At 45.8% G+C, this 13,914-nt stretch overlaps 1 protein-coding gene across 2 annotated transcripts in view; it reads right to left on the bottom strand.

Annotated features, from left to right (window-relative positions):
* Nucleotides 1-13,914, bottom strand: part of LOC115085797 (ranBP-type and C3HC4-type zinc finger-containing protein 1-like) — a 288,361-nt gene that overhangs the window by 262,030 nt on the left and 12,417 nt on the right. For both annotated transcript variants that reach the window (XM_029592220.1, XM_029592219.1), the window contains exon 2: nt 1,596-1,770. In XM_029592220.1, coding sequence (XP_029448080.1) covers nt 1,596-1,770 — 175 coding nt within the window. The remainder of the gene's footprint in view (nt 1-1,595; nt 1,771-13,914) is intronic.

Below are 13,914 nucleotides of genomic sequence, written 5' to 3'. Positions count from 1 at the left end.
GCCCGGTGCTCCCATGGCCTCCTCACATTGGGCACATAGGGAGTCCTCGCTCTGGGTGGCTCTGAGGTTACATGCCGAGCAGAGACTTAGAGTTCGCATGTCCGAGCCCGGAGGAGCCGCTCCGTGGATGCCTGCTGCTCCATGTCTGCCGTTATTACCACCCAACCGGACTATGCGCCTATGAGTGGGCGTCTTAGAAACGTGTGCCTATGAGCGGGCGTCTTATAAACGAGCGCCTATGCGCGGGCGTCTTATGAACATGCGCCTAAGCAATGTGCGCCTATGTACGGGCGCCTAAGCAATGTGCGCCCCTGAGCGGGTGTCTTATAAACATGCGCCTATGAGCAGGCGTCTTATAAACATGCGCCTATGAACGGGCGTCTTAGAAACGTGCGCCTAAGCAATATGCGCCTAAGCAGTGTGTGCCTATGAGACGGCGTCTTAGAAACGGGCGCCTAAGCAATGTGCGCCTAAGCAATGTGCACCTATGAGAAAAGCGTACGGCAACGGGAGCAACGGGCGCTTATCGCAGTATGCGAATACCAAGAAACATGGCCATTTCTTCGGCGTGCTGCCTCGCAAGCAGGCCCAGCTAGTCCACACTTCCTCGGAGACCACAGTAAAGATGTGCACCTTACCTTGTCTTCGGCGCTTCCCGGCTGGAACCCGGGCGGTCTCCGGTTGCGGGGGGGGAGAGGGGAAGTACCTTCACCGCCGCTCTAGGAAGTGCACCTGCTGCCTCTAGGCCACGCCAGAGCCCTTCTCGCTCGGGGGCCAAGTCCACGCCGGGACCGAGACTGCCTCTATGCCGCGCCTGAGCCCTTCTCGCTCGGGGGCTAGGTCCCTGCCGCGACCCGGCCACCGGACCGAGGCTCTCACCTCCGAGGGACCACGGAAGTCAGCTCGGGAAACTCAACTGGGGGAGGAACCGAATGGTATCCCGCAGGAGTGCGGGGCTTGTCTTCAGCAAGTTGAGAGATTTTTTTTTTTTTGTAGAATTTGGAAACACGCTCAGCGAGCGTGAGGTAGCTCCAAACTGCTTTGGAGACGGAAATTACTGAGTTGCTTCACTTCCTGTGGGGGTATATGTACCCGTGCTGACGTCAGATCCGTCTCCAACTGCTAGCACGAGCACACTATACCCACTTGTCTTGAGTCCATCTGCTACACGACAGGAAATGGAATATTTCTGTCCATACACTGGTCTGATATTTAGAGGCTAAATTTTGTTCCAGTGGTCACTAAACATATAGGAAGATAAAGACCTGGGATGGGTTGCTTATATCATGGGTTGATCAAATCAGGATTAAGCCGGGCATGTCAGAAGGGCCATGGACACTAAATTGGAACGTTATTAGTGGGGGCAGACACACAGAAGGATGATCACATAAGCCTCCCTTCCCTTCATAGTAAAATAGTAATGACGGCAGAAAAAGACCAAAATGGTCCATCCAGTCTGCCCAGCAAACTTCAAGGTAGTAACTGCTACTCTATGCAGGTTACCCCCTCATTTCTGTTAAGGGTAGTAACTGCTGCTCCGTGCAAAAAAAAAAAAAAATCCTATTCAGTCTTACATAGAACCATGTGTCCCTCACCTTTTTGTACCTCTCGGAGAGAGCTGCTCACAACAGTCCACCACTTCTGTGCCTCTCTTTCGTCTTCAAAATTAAAAGTCATGCTGGCATTTTGTTGGCTGAGAACAGTTAACGCATGGCATTTTGGATGCTTCACCTCATAAGAAATGTCCTTAAGGTTAAACTCAGCAACATGCTGCAAGAAAAACAGAACACAAATGCATTCTTTAAAATGTTTTTGGTTTTATTTATTAGCAGGAAGTCTCCTGCCCCAAACCTGCTCACTGCCAGTATTTTTGGGCCCATAAGTTTCCTCCTTCTCAATCAAGGAAAGTCTCTTCTAGGGCTTCAATGCCTTAAGCCTTCAATCACAAGGTTTCTCCCCTATTTTTTTTAACCAAACTTAGTTTTAATTGCATTTTCTAGAGTCACAATCATTAGCATAGAACCAACACAAGAGAACAGGAATACTCTGACAAGTTCAACAGAAACATACTGTGTGTAGGCTGGTTACCATTTAAAGATGACTAGGAAACAAGCCATAGTATTATTGATACAGGTACTATTTGGATCAAACAGGATAAAATGAGGCCAAAGAAGCAGGTTTACAAGTGATAAGGGAAACCAAACAGCATAAAACAGTACATATTTGTTTATGGTTTGAAAAGTCAGGCATCCCATACCAACATACCAGCTGGAGGCAAGCTCCGCAAGGGCTTCACAAAAAGCAGAACATCACCACAGCTTTCGCTGCCTGAGCTGAGGAAACACCGCAGGACGCCCTCCCCCCACCAGATCACAGCAAGCAACGGGGATACACTCAAGGCCTACCAGAAAGGCCTCCGATCGGAATCCACACCACGTGACCTGCAGCTAAGCCAGCCCTCTGACGTCAACGGAGGGGCCGGGTGAGTGAATTTTAAATTTACACTCACCCCAGGAGCCGCGCTGTTGAGTGCTGGGATGATCAGGTGTCAGATAGTTAGAATAGAGTTTGCAGAATAAAAATGTTTTTAGGTCTTTTTTAAATTTTTTTGGATGTGCTGGGTCCTCAGTTCTATGGGTAGAGTGTTCCAAGTTTTGGGGGAAGCAATGGAAAATGCTCTCTCTCGCGTAGTTGAAAGACTTACCACTTTGCTTGCTGTGATCTGGTGGGGGGAGGGCGTCCTGCGGTGTTTCCTCAGCTCAGGCAGTGAGAGCTGTGATGTTGTTCTGCTTTTTGTGAAGCCCCTGCGGAGCTTGCCTCCAGCTGGCTGTGCGAGGGGTTCGGCAGAGCTGGCTGCTTCCAGGAGAGGTGGTAAGTCCAAACACTAAAAAACTTGAAAATGAACAAGATCTCTTCTCCAATCAACCCTCCCTCTTCTTTTAAGGAACTCTCAACACAAAAAAAACACTCTTCGAAACTTCTACACAATGTAAAAAAGCCAACCTCCATCAAAAACACCACACATATCCAACTCTCAAGCTATATGCTTCTCTCATTCATACTAATCAATACTCGCTCAATAATTTAAAAAATCACTCTATTCAATGACCTACTCAACGACTGCAAACCAGATTTCATTGCAATCACGGAAACCTGGCTAAAAAACACAGATTCCGTCCTAATAAACCAACTATCCAACCAGAACTACAACATCTCTTCAATTCCCAGAAAAAATAAAAAAGGAGGTGGCCTAATGCTTATATCTAAAAAAAAACCTTCAGCTAAAACTTCGTCCATCTACCATTCCTCCACCTTTTGAAATTGCTATGACTCACCAAAACTTCAGATATGCATAGTCTACTCTCCACCAGGAGCACTTGAGAAAAACTGCTCACCTCTAATTGAATTTCTAATAAACAACATCTCCCCTCAACAAACCCATCATCTTACTTGGTGACTTCAATATACACTTCAACTTACTCTTACTCTCCCAATCTAAAACCTGCCAAACGATCATTGATGCACTTTCAGCTCTAAATCTTAAACAAATAATCCAATCTCCAACTCACAAAGCAGGCCACACAATTGACCTCATCTTTATCAATACTGAAATTTGGAAATCTCTCTCTACTCACACTAAAGAAATACCTTGGTCTGACCATCACCTAATCCAAGCTGAACTACTCGCCAACCTCAACCTAAAAACGCCTCAAAGCACCCCAAAAGTAATATCTTACCGTCCACCATTTAACACAGATCTCCTGCAAAAAACTCTTCAATCAGAACTAATAAACATCAACCTAACGCCGATAATGCTATCTTATCATGGCTAAATATCACAAAAAAAGTAGCAGACAACATTAATCCCACCATTACAAAATATAAACAGTCCAAACACAACAACCAATGGTACAATGAAAATATCAGAACTGCCAAACGTCTACTCAGAAAAAAAGAAAGAGAATGGCGGAAAAACAAAAACCCTACCACACTAAATAACTATCGGAACAACCTTACTCAATACAAAAATATCATCAACTGCAAAAAAGAATTTTCTCTCCAATAAACTCTCCAAATTTCATCTAAACCCCAGAATGCTATTCACAATAGTTCAAAAACTTACCAAAACCACCCAAGATTCTACATGCACCAAACATGGAAGTGATGACTTTGCGGACTTCTTCAACAACAAAATAGCTCATCTCATCCAATCCAACATAACCAACAACAACCAGAACATCAAACTCAACAGCATGATAACGTCATCCTGGTCAAACTTTGACATCTCCTCCACTCTTGAAATTAGAACTATAATAAACAAAATGAACCCAGCCAACCGTCCACTGGATACCATCCCAATAACCTCCCTCAAAACAATCGAACCAACCATTTCTAAAACCATCACCAAAACCAAACTGAAGGCTACTACCCCAAATGCCTCAAATCTGCTATCATCAAACCAATCCTCAAAAAGAACAACCTAGATCCAGAACTCCTCACCAACTACAGCCCTATATCAAACCTTTCATTCCTGTCCAAAACCATTGAAAAAGTTGTACACACTCAACTAGATGATTATCTGGAGACAAACAACATCCTACATCCATCCCAATATGGATTTAGAAAAAACCTAGATACAGAATCTCTCCTCATCTCCCTAAATGACATCATCAGAGGCTTTGACAAAGGTGAAAAATACCTACTCATACTCCTTGACCTATCAGCCGCTTTCGACACAGTAAACCACAATATACTGTTAGAACGACTGTCAAACATTGGCCTTTCTGGTACTACATTACAATGGTTCTCGTCCTACCTCTCTGATCGTTCATACCAAGTAGTGATCAACAACACCCCATCAAAAATGATTGACCTCAAAACTGGAGTTCCACAAGGTTCAGCCTTATCCGCTACCCTCTTCAACATTTACCTCCTACCCATCTGCCAACTACTAAAAGATCATGGAATCTCACATTTCCTCTACGCTGATGACATTCAGCTTCTAATTCCAATTCAAAACTCAATTGAAGACACATACAAAAAAACATCAGATCTACTTATCTCAATCAAGCACTTACTAAACTCCCTGAAACTCATAATCAACTTCGACAAAACTGAAATCATACTCATGGATAAAAAACCCAATCCAACTCCGCCACCCCTGACAATCCTAGATAAACAAATGACAACTATAATCCCTACCACCCACACCAGGAACCTTGGAGTTACCATCGATGCTGAACTCTCTTTCAAACCCCACATTGTAAATAAAACGAAAGGAGGATACCACAAGCTACTAACCCTAAGACAAATAAAGCCATTTCTCAACCCTTCTGACTTCAGAACCGTCCTCCAACTGCTTATTTTCTCCACCTTCGATTACTGCAACTCATTACTTATTGGAATCCCTTCATCATCCCTCAAACCACTCCAAATACTGCAGAACTCAGCTGCCAGAATCCTTACCGGAAAAAAAAAAGAAACAAACACATTACACCCATTTTAACCTCTCTTCACTGGCTTCCTATTTCTGCACGAATTACCTACAAATCTATGACCATCATTCATAAAATCTTAAATGATGATCTTCATGGACTAAAAGGCTTAAACATTACCCCCCAAAACCCACAAAGAAACCTATGCTCCAACAACACAGGATTCCTAAACATCCCCACCTTAAGAGACGCTCATCTTTCAACTACGCGAGAGAGAGCATTTTCCATTGCTTCCCCCAAAACTTGGAACACCCTACCCATAGAACTGAGGACCCAGCAAATCCAAAAAACATTTAAAAAAAGACCTAAAAACATTTTTATTCCGCAAACTCTATTCTGACACCTGATCATCCCAGCACTCAACAGAACTCGCAAGCATAATCCTCCTCCTTCATGCTCTCCTGATGTACCCTCCTTTTCTACCCCTCCCTGCTCACTCCCTTGATCCGTTAAGTTCTTTGAAAATGTTCTCCGCAATATTCTGTTATTCATCGACTAAGAAAATATGTTGATTGTTCACAAAACCCTACTGTTCCCAACTACTATGTTAACTCCATTTGATTGTAAGATAATTCCATATGTTGGATGATAATTGCAGATTTGTAAACCGTTATGATGGCTCTACCGAATAACAGTATATAAAACCCTACAAATAAATAAACAGGAGAGGTCCAGTGTCCTGGAAGCCATCATTATTCTGGCTGTCATTAGCAATAAATCAGCCAATGCCTTTCATAGTAAGCAATATGGAATTATCTTTGGGCAGAAAATTTTTTTTTCCAGTATTTTAACCATCTTTCACAAACCCAATCATCCAGTTGCCAATCTCAAAAGAGATATATAGTTGCATTAGAAAAGGTAAAAAGGACAACTAAAATGATAAAGGGTATGGAACGGCTCCCCTACAAGGAAAGGCTAAAGAAAGTGGGTGTGTTCAGCTTGGAGAAGAGACGGCTGAGGGGGGATATGCTAGAGGTCTATAAAATGATGAGTGGAACAGAATGGGTAACTGTAAAAGCAAGTTTGCTTACCATAAACAGTGTTTCTGTAGATAGCAGGATGAATAAGCCATGCTGTCTGGGAACGTGCACGCGACGGGGAGTAGGCAGAGTTTTCCTCAGTAAGTCACAGAGCTCTGACTCTGTGCGGCTGCGCGGTCGTCTTCCCGCGCGAATCTCCATTTTCCCTCAGTCTCTTTGTAGCCAAGCAAGAAGTAACAAGTAAACTGTCCTTTGTGTGACTGTCTAGGGAGGAGGGCGGGATCGCATGGCTAATTCATCCTGCTATCTACAGAAACACCGTTTACGGTAAGCAAACTTGCTTTTTCCCCGTTGATAGCAGGGCTGAATTAGCCATGCTGTCTGGGAGTCCCAAGCTTCCGGGTTGTATCCATGTAGTATGACTTTTATAAGGTCATGACACCAACACTTAGGAAGAGTAGACAGTCTCGTTGATTTTGAAGGGTTGACAAGATTGCTGAGCCTAGTGCCGCATCAAAGGCCATTTGTTGTTGAAGACAATAGTGAGATGTGAAGGTATGAATGGAGGACCAAGTAGCTGCTTTGCAGATATCCAGTAACGGAACTTTTCTCAAGTGGGCAACTGATGCTGCTGTGGCACGTATCTCGTGCGCCTGAAGTTTCTTGTCGAGTTTGATTGAACGCTTGTTATAACAGAACTGAATGCATTGAGATAACCAACTGGCAATGGTCCTCTTAGATTGGTTGACCAGGGTCATTTGGGTTAAAGGAAAGGAAGAGCTGAGAAGGTCTGGAAGGAGATTGAGTTTTTTGTTTATAGTAAGCCAGAGCTCGTTTACAGTCTAGCGAGTGTAGGAGCCGGTCTCACTCATTGTGATGAGGCTTTGGCATGAAGATTGGTAGAGTGATGGTCTGATTAAGATGAAAAGCGGAGACCACCTTGGGAAGGAAGGTGGGATGAGGCCGAAGGGTAATCTTGTTGTGGTAAAACTAAGTAAGGAGGGTAGTGAACCAAGGCTTGCAATTCGCTCACTCTCCTAGCTGATGTGATATGGCCACCAGGAATATCGTTTCCAGGTGAGGTATTTTATGTGGACGTGTCTAAAGGCTCAAAGGGAGACGTCATGAGCTGCTCTAGGATAATGTTCAGATCCCAGGGTACAAGTGGCTTCGTCACTGGCAGTCGGAGGTGAAGGAGGCCCCACATAAATCTGGAGACCAAAAGGATGATTAGAAATGGGAAGGCTATCGTGAAGGTGATGAAAAGCCGCAACAGCACTGATATGCACTCGAACTGACCTGGTAGCCAGACCAGCTTGGTAAAGAGTATGGACGTACTCCAGTAGATATATGGCGTTAGAGGAGAATGGATCTAGCTTCCGTGGCTTGCACCATGCAGCGCAGCGAAGCCATTTGCCTGCATAGTTGCGTCTGGTTGAAGGTTTCCTGGATGCTATAAATATATATTCTACCTGGGAAGGTAGACAGAGGTGGTTCAATATTTGCCTTTCAATCTCCACGCCGTCAGATAGATTGATGCATTGGATGGAGGAGGGAGCCTCCCTCTTGTGTTAGCAGTTGATGGTGGGTCTCAGCAGAATCGGTGGGCGTATGGAAAGTCGAATGAGATACGCATACCATGGTTGTCTCGGCCAGGCTGGAGCTATGAGAATCATGTCCGCTATGTCTTGAATACATTTCTGAATTGTCCTTGATATTAGCATTATGGGAGGGTAGGCATACAGCAAGCCCGTCCATGGAATGAGGAAGGCATCTGGGGCATACCGAAGGTTGCTGGGGTAAATGGAGCAAGAGACTTGTGTTTACCGGTAGTTTTCCGTGGCAAAGAGGTTGATTGCTGAAAAGCCCCACTGTTGGAATATGGTGAGGGCCACTTCTCGATTTAAAGTCTATTCGTGCGGGTGAAAAACCCTGCTCAGGCGATCCGCCGTGACATTGTCCAGACCCAGCAAGTAGGTGGCCTGGAGTGATACATCGGATGCATTCGCCCAATGGAGTATCCGAAGTGCTTCTCGACAGAGTGTCCAAGAACCGGAACCTCCTTCTTTATGAAAAACATGGCAACTTGATTGTCGGTATAGACCATGAGGCGTTTTCCCTGGATTTGAGAGGAGAAGGTCTGTAGCACTTTAGAAATTGCGCATAATTCTAGGAGGTTGATCTAGTATTTGGATTCCTGGGGAGACCATAACCCCTGAGTTTTGAGATCAGCGAGATGGACTCCCCAGCCTTTCCTGGAAACATCTGTCTTGAGGGTCAGCTGATGAGGCACTCGGAAGGGGGCTCCTGAGGATAGGTTGGTGGGATAGAGCCACTATTGAATGTCTGTGATCATTGGTCTGGCTAGGTGTATCCTGGTTGTAGGAATTGAGACCATTGATATTTTAGGCCCCACTGTAAGTGGCATATGTGTAGTCTCATGTGGGGAACCACATGAATAGCTGCTGCCATATGACCCAACAGTTGAAGTATTTAGCGTGCCGAGGCATGAGACTGGCTGTATAACTTCTGAGCCAGGCAGGAGAGAGTTTGAATTCTGTCCTGTGGAAGGTAGGCCCTCTCCTCTACTGTACTGATGAGAGCCCCGATGAAATGTAATGACCGGGTAGGTTGTAGATGCGATTTTTCGTAATTTATTAGGAATCCCAGGGTTTGCAGGCAATTTATCATGCGCACTGTGTGCGCCCGTAGAGTAGTCTGGTTTGATGCCACTAATAGCCAGTCGTCCAGATAGGAAAAGATCTGGATCGATAGTTGTCTGAGATGAGCCACCACCACCGCTAAGCATTTTGTGAATACTCTTGGGGCTGAGGACAGGCCAAAAGGTAGGACTTGTACTGATAAGTGTCTGTTCTGAACTCAAAAACAGAGGTAGAGCCAGGAAGAGGGGTGCATGGGTATATGGGAGTACACCTCCTTCAGGTCGACAGAACACATCCAGTCGTTGGGTTGCAGGAGAGGCAGGATGTTTTTAAGAGAGGTCATCTTGAACTTTTCTTTCTGAATATGTTTGTTGAGGTTCCGTAAATCTAGAATGGGGCGAAGGCCCCCTGACTTCTTTGGAATAAGAAAGTATTGAGACTAGAATCCCTGATTCTGTTCTTAATGAGGGATTGGTTGAACAGACCTTTTAATTTGAAGGCGTGCGATTTCTGTCCGAAGGGATGGTAATTTGTCAATGTACTTCAAAGAGGAGGTACATGAGGAAGGGATGGAAGAGCCATGAAATTCAGGTGATAACCCTCTCGGATGATGTCAAGTACCCAACAATCTGAGGTAATCGACTCCCAATTGCTGTAAAAATATTGGAGTCGACCTCCTATAAAGGGCGGCAAGGGTGGCTCGATGAGACTCAAAAAGCAGGCGGCTGTTTTTGGGGAGCTGCCAGGCTTTGTTTAGGTTGTCGTCGTTGGCGTGGCCGTACCCGTGACTGATGGGGTTGGTTTGAGGGTCTTGGCTGACTGTAGTGCGGTGACAAATATGCAGGAAAAGGTCTGAATTGCCCCCTCGGGTAGGATCTTCTTTTGTTGGGAAAGGTAAATCCTTCGAGGCGCTGCATGATGCTGTGAGGGGAAAGTGAGAGAGAGCACTGCAATACTTTGCTTCTTTAGGTGGGAAACAGCTTCCACAAATTTGTCGCCAAACAAGTTGTCCCCCATGCAAGGTATATCCGCCAACTTGTTGTGGACATCTTCACGAATCGCTCTTGCCCTTAACCAAGCAAGGCTCCAGGAAGCAATAGCAGCTGAAGAAGATCTCACAGAGGATACGAATGCCTCGTAAACTGACTGAAGCAAGTGGCATAGGCCTTTTTCCATATCTAGGAAGGGCTGCGGCAAGGTGTTCTCAGCCGAGAGACAAATTGGACATAACTTCTGTAGACACTCATAAGTACAGCATCATATAGAATTGATGGTGGTAGATTTTCGTGGACAACATGGAAGCGTGGTACACCTACAGCCAAAGTCATCCATGTATTTATGATACTTACCCGGAGGCGCATTTGCGTGAAGTTTTGATCATTTTTGCCTTTGCCAACGCAGACACTACCACAATGGAATTGTGGGTTAGCTGGGTGGAGTCGTAGATGGTAGAGTTTCTCATTCGATATTTTAGGTCAGTTTTTCTTGGCGCGGCCATGGTCTAAAACGGGGTTTCCCACATCTTGTGGAGAACGCCATCCAAAACTGAATGGGGTGGTAAATCCGTTAGTTCTGGTGGCATCTCAAAGATTTTTAAGGTACCTAACACTTTGGCCCGGGGATCCAGAATTTCCCACTTTTTCAATGAATTTTACATAGGAGAGATCCTCCGGTGTTGAATATGGTTCTGGCAAGCCTTCTGGTGAATCCGAAGGAATGCATATAGAGGAACTCGGAGATAATGGGGATGAGATTTGCAAATCCGGGCTGCATGGGGGAGCTGGAATTGAAGACGGAAAGTTGGCCGGGAGGAGACGTCGCCAGTGGTTTTGATCCTGCTTGCATAGATTCCAGATACTCAAAGAAAGAGCTTAGTGCCTGCGAAACCTGTAGCATGGTTCTGGATACTAGGTTACCTGGTTGTGGAGGTATCTGACCGACAGTTGATGGAGGTCTTGCAGGCAGTGCTGCCAGAAGAATATCCTGTGCATCAGTGTGTCTTAATTGAGGACCCGGTGGAACGATTGGAGACGTTTTATGTCTCTGATGGAGCGGTACCTGCATCTGAGGAGACAACCTTTTGCTTTGGAATCCGGGTCCAACAAGAGCTCTACCTCCACATCAGGGCTTTCTCGTGGCCGTTTAGGTGGTATGAAGTGACCAGAGTGCTCAGAATGAGTGGATGGGGGTCTGTGAGTATGCTTGGTCTGGTATGACTGCATAGGAGGCTGTGAATGGTCCTTATGGCCAGGTTGTGTTGTTCGCGTCATGGCATGCATCGAGGTGTGCATCGGGCACATGGAGTGCGTCAGGTGCTTCTTGTGAACCATGTAGTCCGAATGCATCAAGTGTGCCGTGCGTGCCGAGTTCGCCAGCTGCGTCGAGGGTGCTCTGTGCGAAGTCTTCGGATGCTCCGATTGCATCGAGCGTTTCGACGGCTTCAGCGCCGAAGAGCGCAGACTATCGGGAACAGGTCCCTGAGTCCCGATCAATGCATCTGGGGGTCTTTTATCCTGTGGAGGCAACTGAGTCGGTGCCTGGGTTCTTTTATTGGGCGCGGCAGTCAGAACAGCGCAGAGAGGGTCTCGTGGACCAAGTGAGGAGGCCCTCTTCGTCGTCTTCTGTTTCTTCTTCGCCGGTCCCAGCAAAGAGTGCATCAATGGTGTTGGGGCACAGGAGCCCAATCGCAGCCACGCCATTTTTTCGGTGCACTGACACTGGGCCCGGGGCGGAGATCAGACCATTGGTGATGGACATAACTTTGCCACATTGGCAGTATTTAAATCCCGATGGCTTCGGAGCCATTGCTACCAGAAAAACTCGAAAAAGTTAGAAAAAAGTGAGAGGAAAAAACCCTGCATGCGAAATGGCTTGGGGGAAAAAAAAAAAAGAGACTGAGGGAAAATGAAGGTTCGCGCGGGAAGACGACCGCGCAGAGTCAAAGCTCTGTGACTTACTGAGGAAAACTCTGCCTACTTGCAGTCACGTGCACGCTCCCAGTCAGCATGGATAATTCAGCCCTGCTATAGACGGGAAAATTGGTTATTTACCCTTTCAAAAAATACAAAGACTAGGAGGCACTTCATGAAGTTAATATGCAGCACATTCAAAACACACCAGAGAAAGTTCTTTTTCACTTAACGCACAATGAAACTCTGGAATTCATTACCGGAGGATGTAAAGGCAGTTAGCATAGTTGGGTTTAAAAAAAAAGGTTTGAACAAGTTCCTAGAGGAAAAGTCCATAAACTGTTATTAACCAAGTAGACTTAAGAAATAGGCGTAAGAAGCCTGGTGTTGTGGGTGTGAAGGTGTGAAAGAAAGCATGATTATGTGAGAGAGAGCATGGGAGTGGGAAGCCTGTGTGTGTGTGCATGCATGAGAGAGAGAGACTGGTTGGTAATGTGACGATGTGTGTGAGAGAAAGACTGGTGTGTGTGAATGTGAGAAAGAATGTGATTCAGGGAATGAGAAGCCTGTGCACGTGGAGAGCGAGCATGGAAATGAGAGAGACTGGTGTGTGTGTGTAATAGAGAGAAAGTGATTATGGGAATGAGAAGCCTGTGCATGTGAAGAGAGTGAGCATGGGCGTGAGAAACCTGGGTGTGTGTGAGACACAGCATGGGAGGGAGAAGCTTGTATATCAAAGAGAACATGGGAGTGGGAAGCCTGTGTGTGTGTGTATGCATGAGAGAGGTCAGGTGACTGGTGTGTGGGTATGCATGAGAGAGATCAGGTAACTTGTGTGTGTGTGAAAGAGAGAGAGAGAGAAAGAAAGTGATTATGGGAATGAGAAGCCTGTGCATGTGAAGAGTGAGCATGGGCGTGAGAAACCTGGGTGTGTGTGAGACACAGCATGGGAGTGAGAAGCCTGTATATCTGAAAGAGAACATGGGAGTGGGAAGCCTGTGTGTGGGTATGCATGAGAGAGGTCAGGTGACTGGTGTGTGGGTATGCATGAGAGAGATCAGGTGACTTGTGTGTGTGTGAGAGAGAGAGAGAGAGAGAGAAAGAAAGTGATTATGGGAATGAAAAGCCTGTGCATGTGAAGAGTGAGCATGGGCGTGAGAAACCTGGGTGTGTGTGAGACACAGCATGGGAGTGAGAAGCCTGTATATCTGAAAGAGAACATGGGAGTGGGAAGCCTGTGTGTGGGTATGCATGAGAGAGGTCAGGTGACTGGTGTGTGTGTGTGTGTGTATATGAATGAGAGAGATCAGGTGACTTGTGTGTGTGTGTGTGAGAGAGAGAGAGAGAGAGAGAGAAAGAAAGTGATTATGGGAATGAGAAGCCTGTGCATGTGGAGAGAACAAGCATGGGAGTGAGAGACTGGTGTGTGTGTGTCAAGAGAAAGTGATTATGAGAGTGAAAAGCCCATATATGTAAGTAGTACACAGGAATGGGAAGCCTGTGTGTGTGTATGGCATGAGACAAACTGTTCAGGAAGGTGACTGGTGTGTGTGTGTCAAAGACTGTTTGGGAGATGATTGGTGTGTGAGAGACAGAAACTTGTCATGGGGGCATGACTGGTATGGTGTGTGTGAGAGAGAGATGGGCACTAAGGAAGAGGACCATGAGTATAGAGCTTAGCTTCTACTGCTGCTTCTGGTGTGTGCCACGGCCTGCATGGAAGGGGAATAGGAGAGCTGCTGGAGGGGGTAAGTAAAGGTGGCTTTTAAAGTTTATTTTTCTTGACTGACTGCCATTTTAAATTATTTAATATTATGTGATGTCTGCTTTTTTGAAATATTTTATTGGTGTTTGGAGAATGTTTAAT

The sequence above is a fragment of the Rhinatrema bivittatum genome, chromosome 2 (genome assembly GCF_901001135.1).
Source record: "Rhinatrema bivittatum chromosome 2, aRhiBiv1.1, whole genome shotgun sequence".
Taxonomy (NCBI): Eukaryota; Metazoa; Chordata; class Amphibia; order Gymnophiona; family Rhinatrematidae; genus Rhinatrema; species Rhinatrema bivittatum.
The sequence above is the reverse complement of the archived record's forward strand: the minus strand, read 5'-3'. Positions and strand labels throughout refer to the sequence as shown.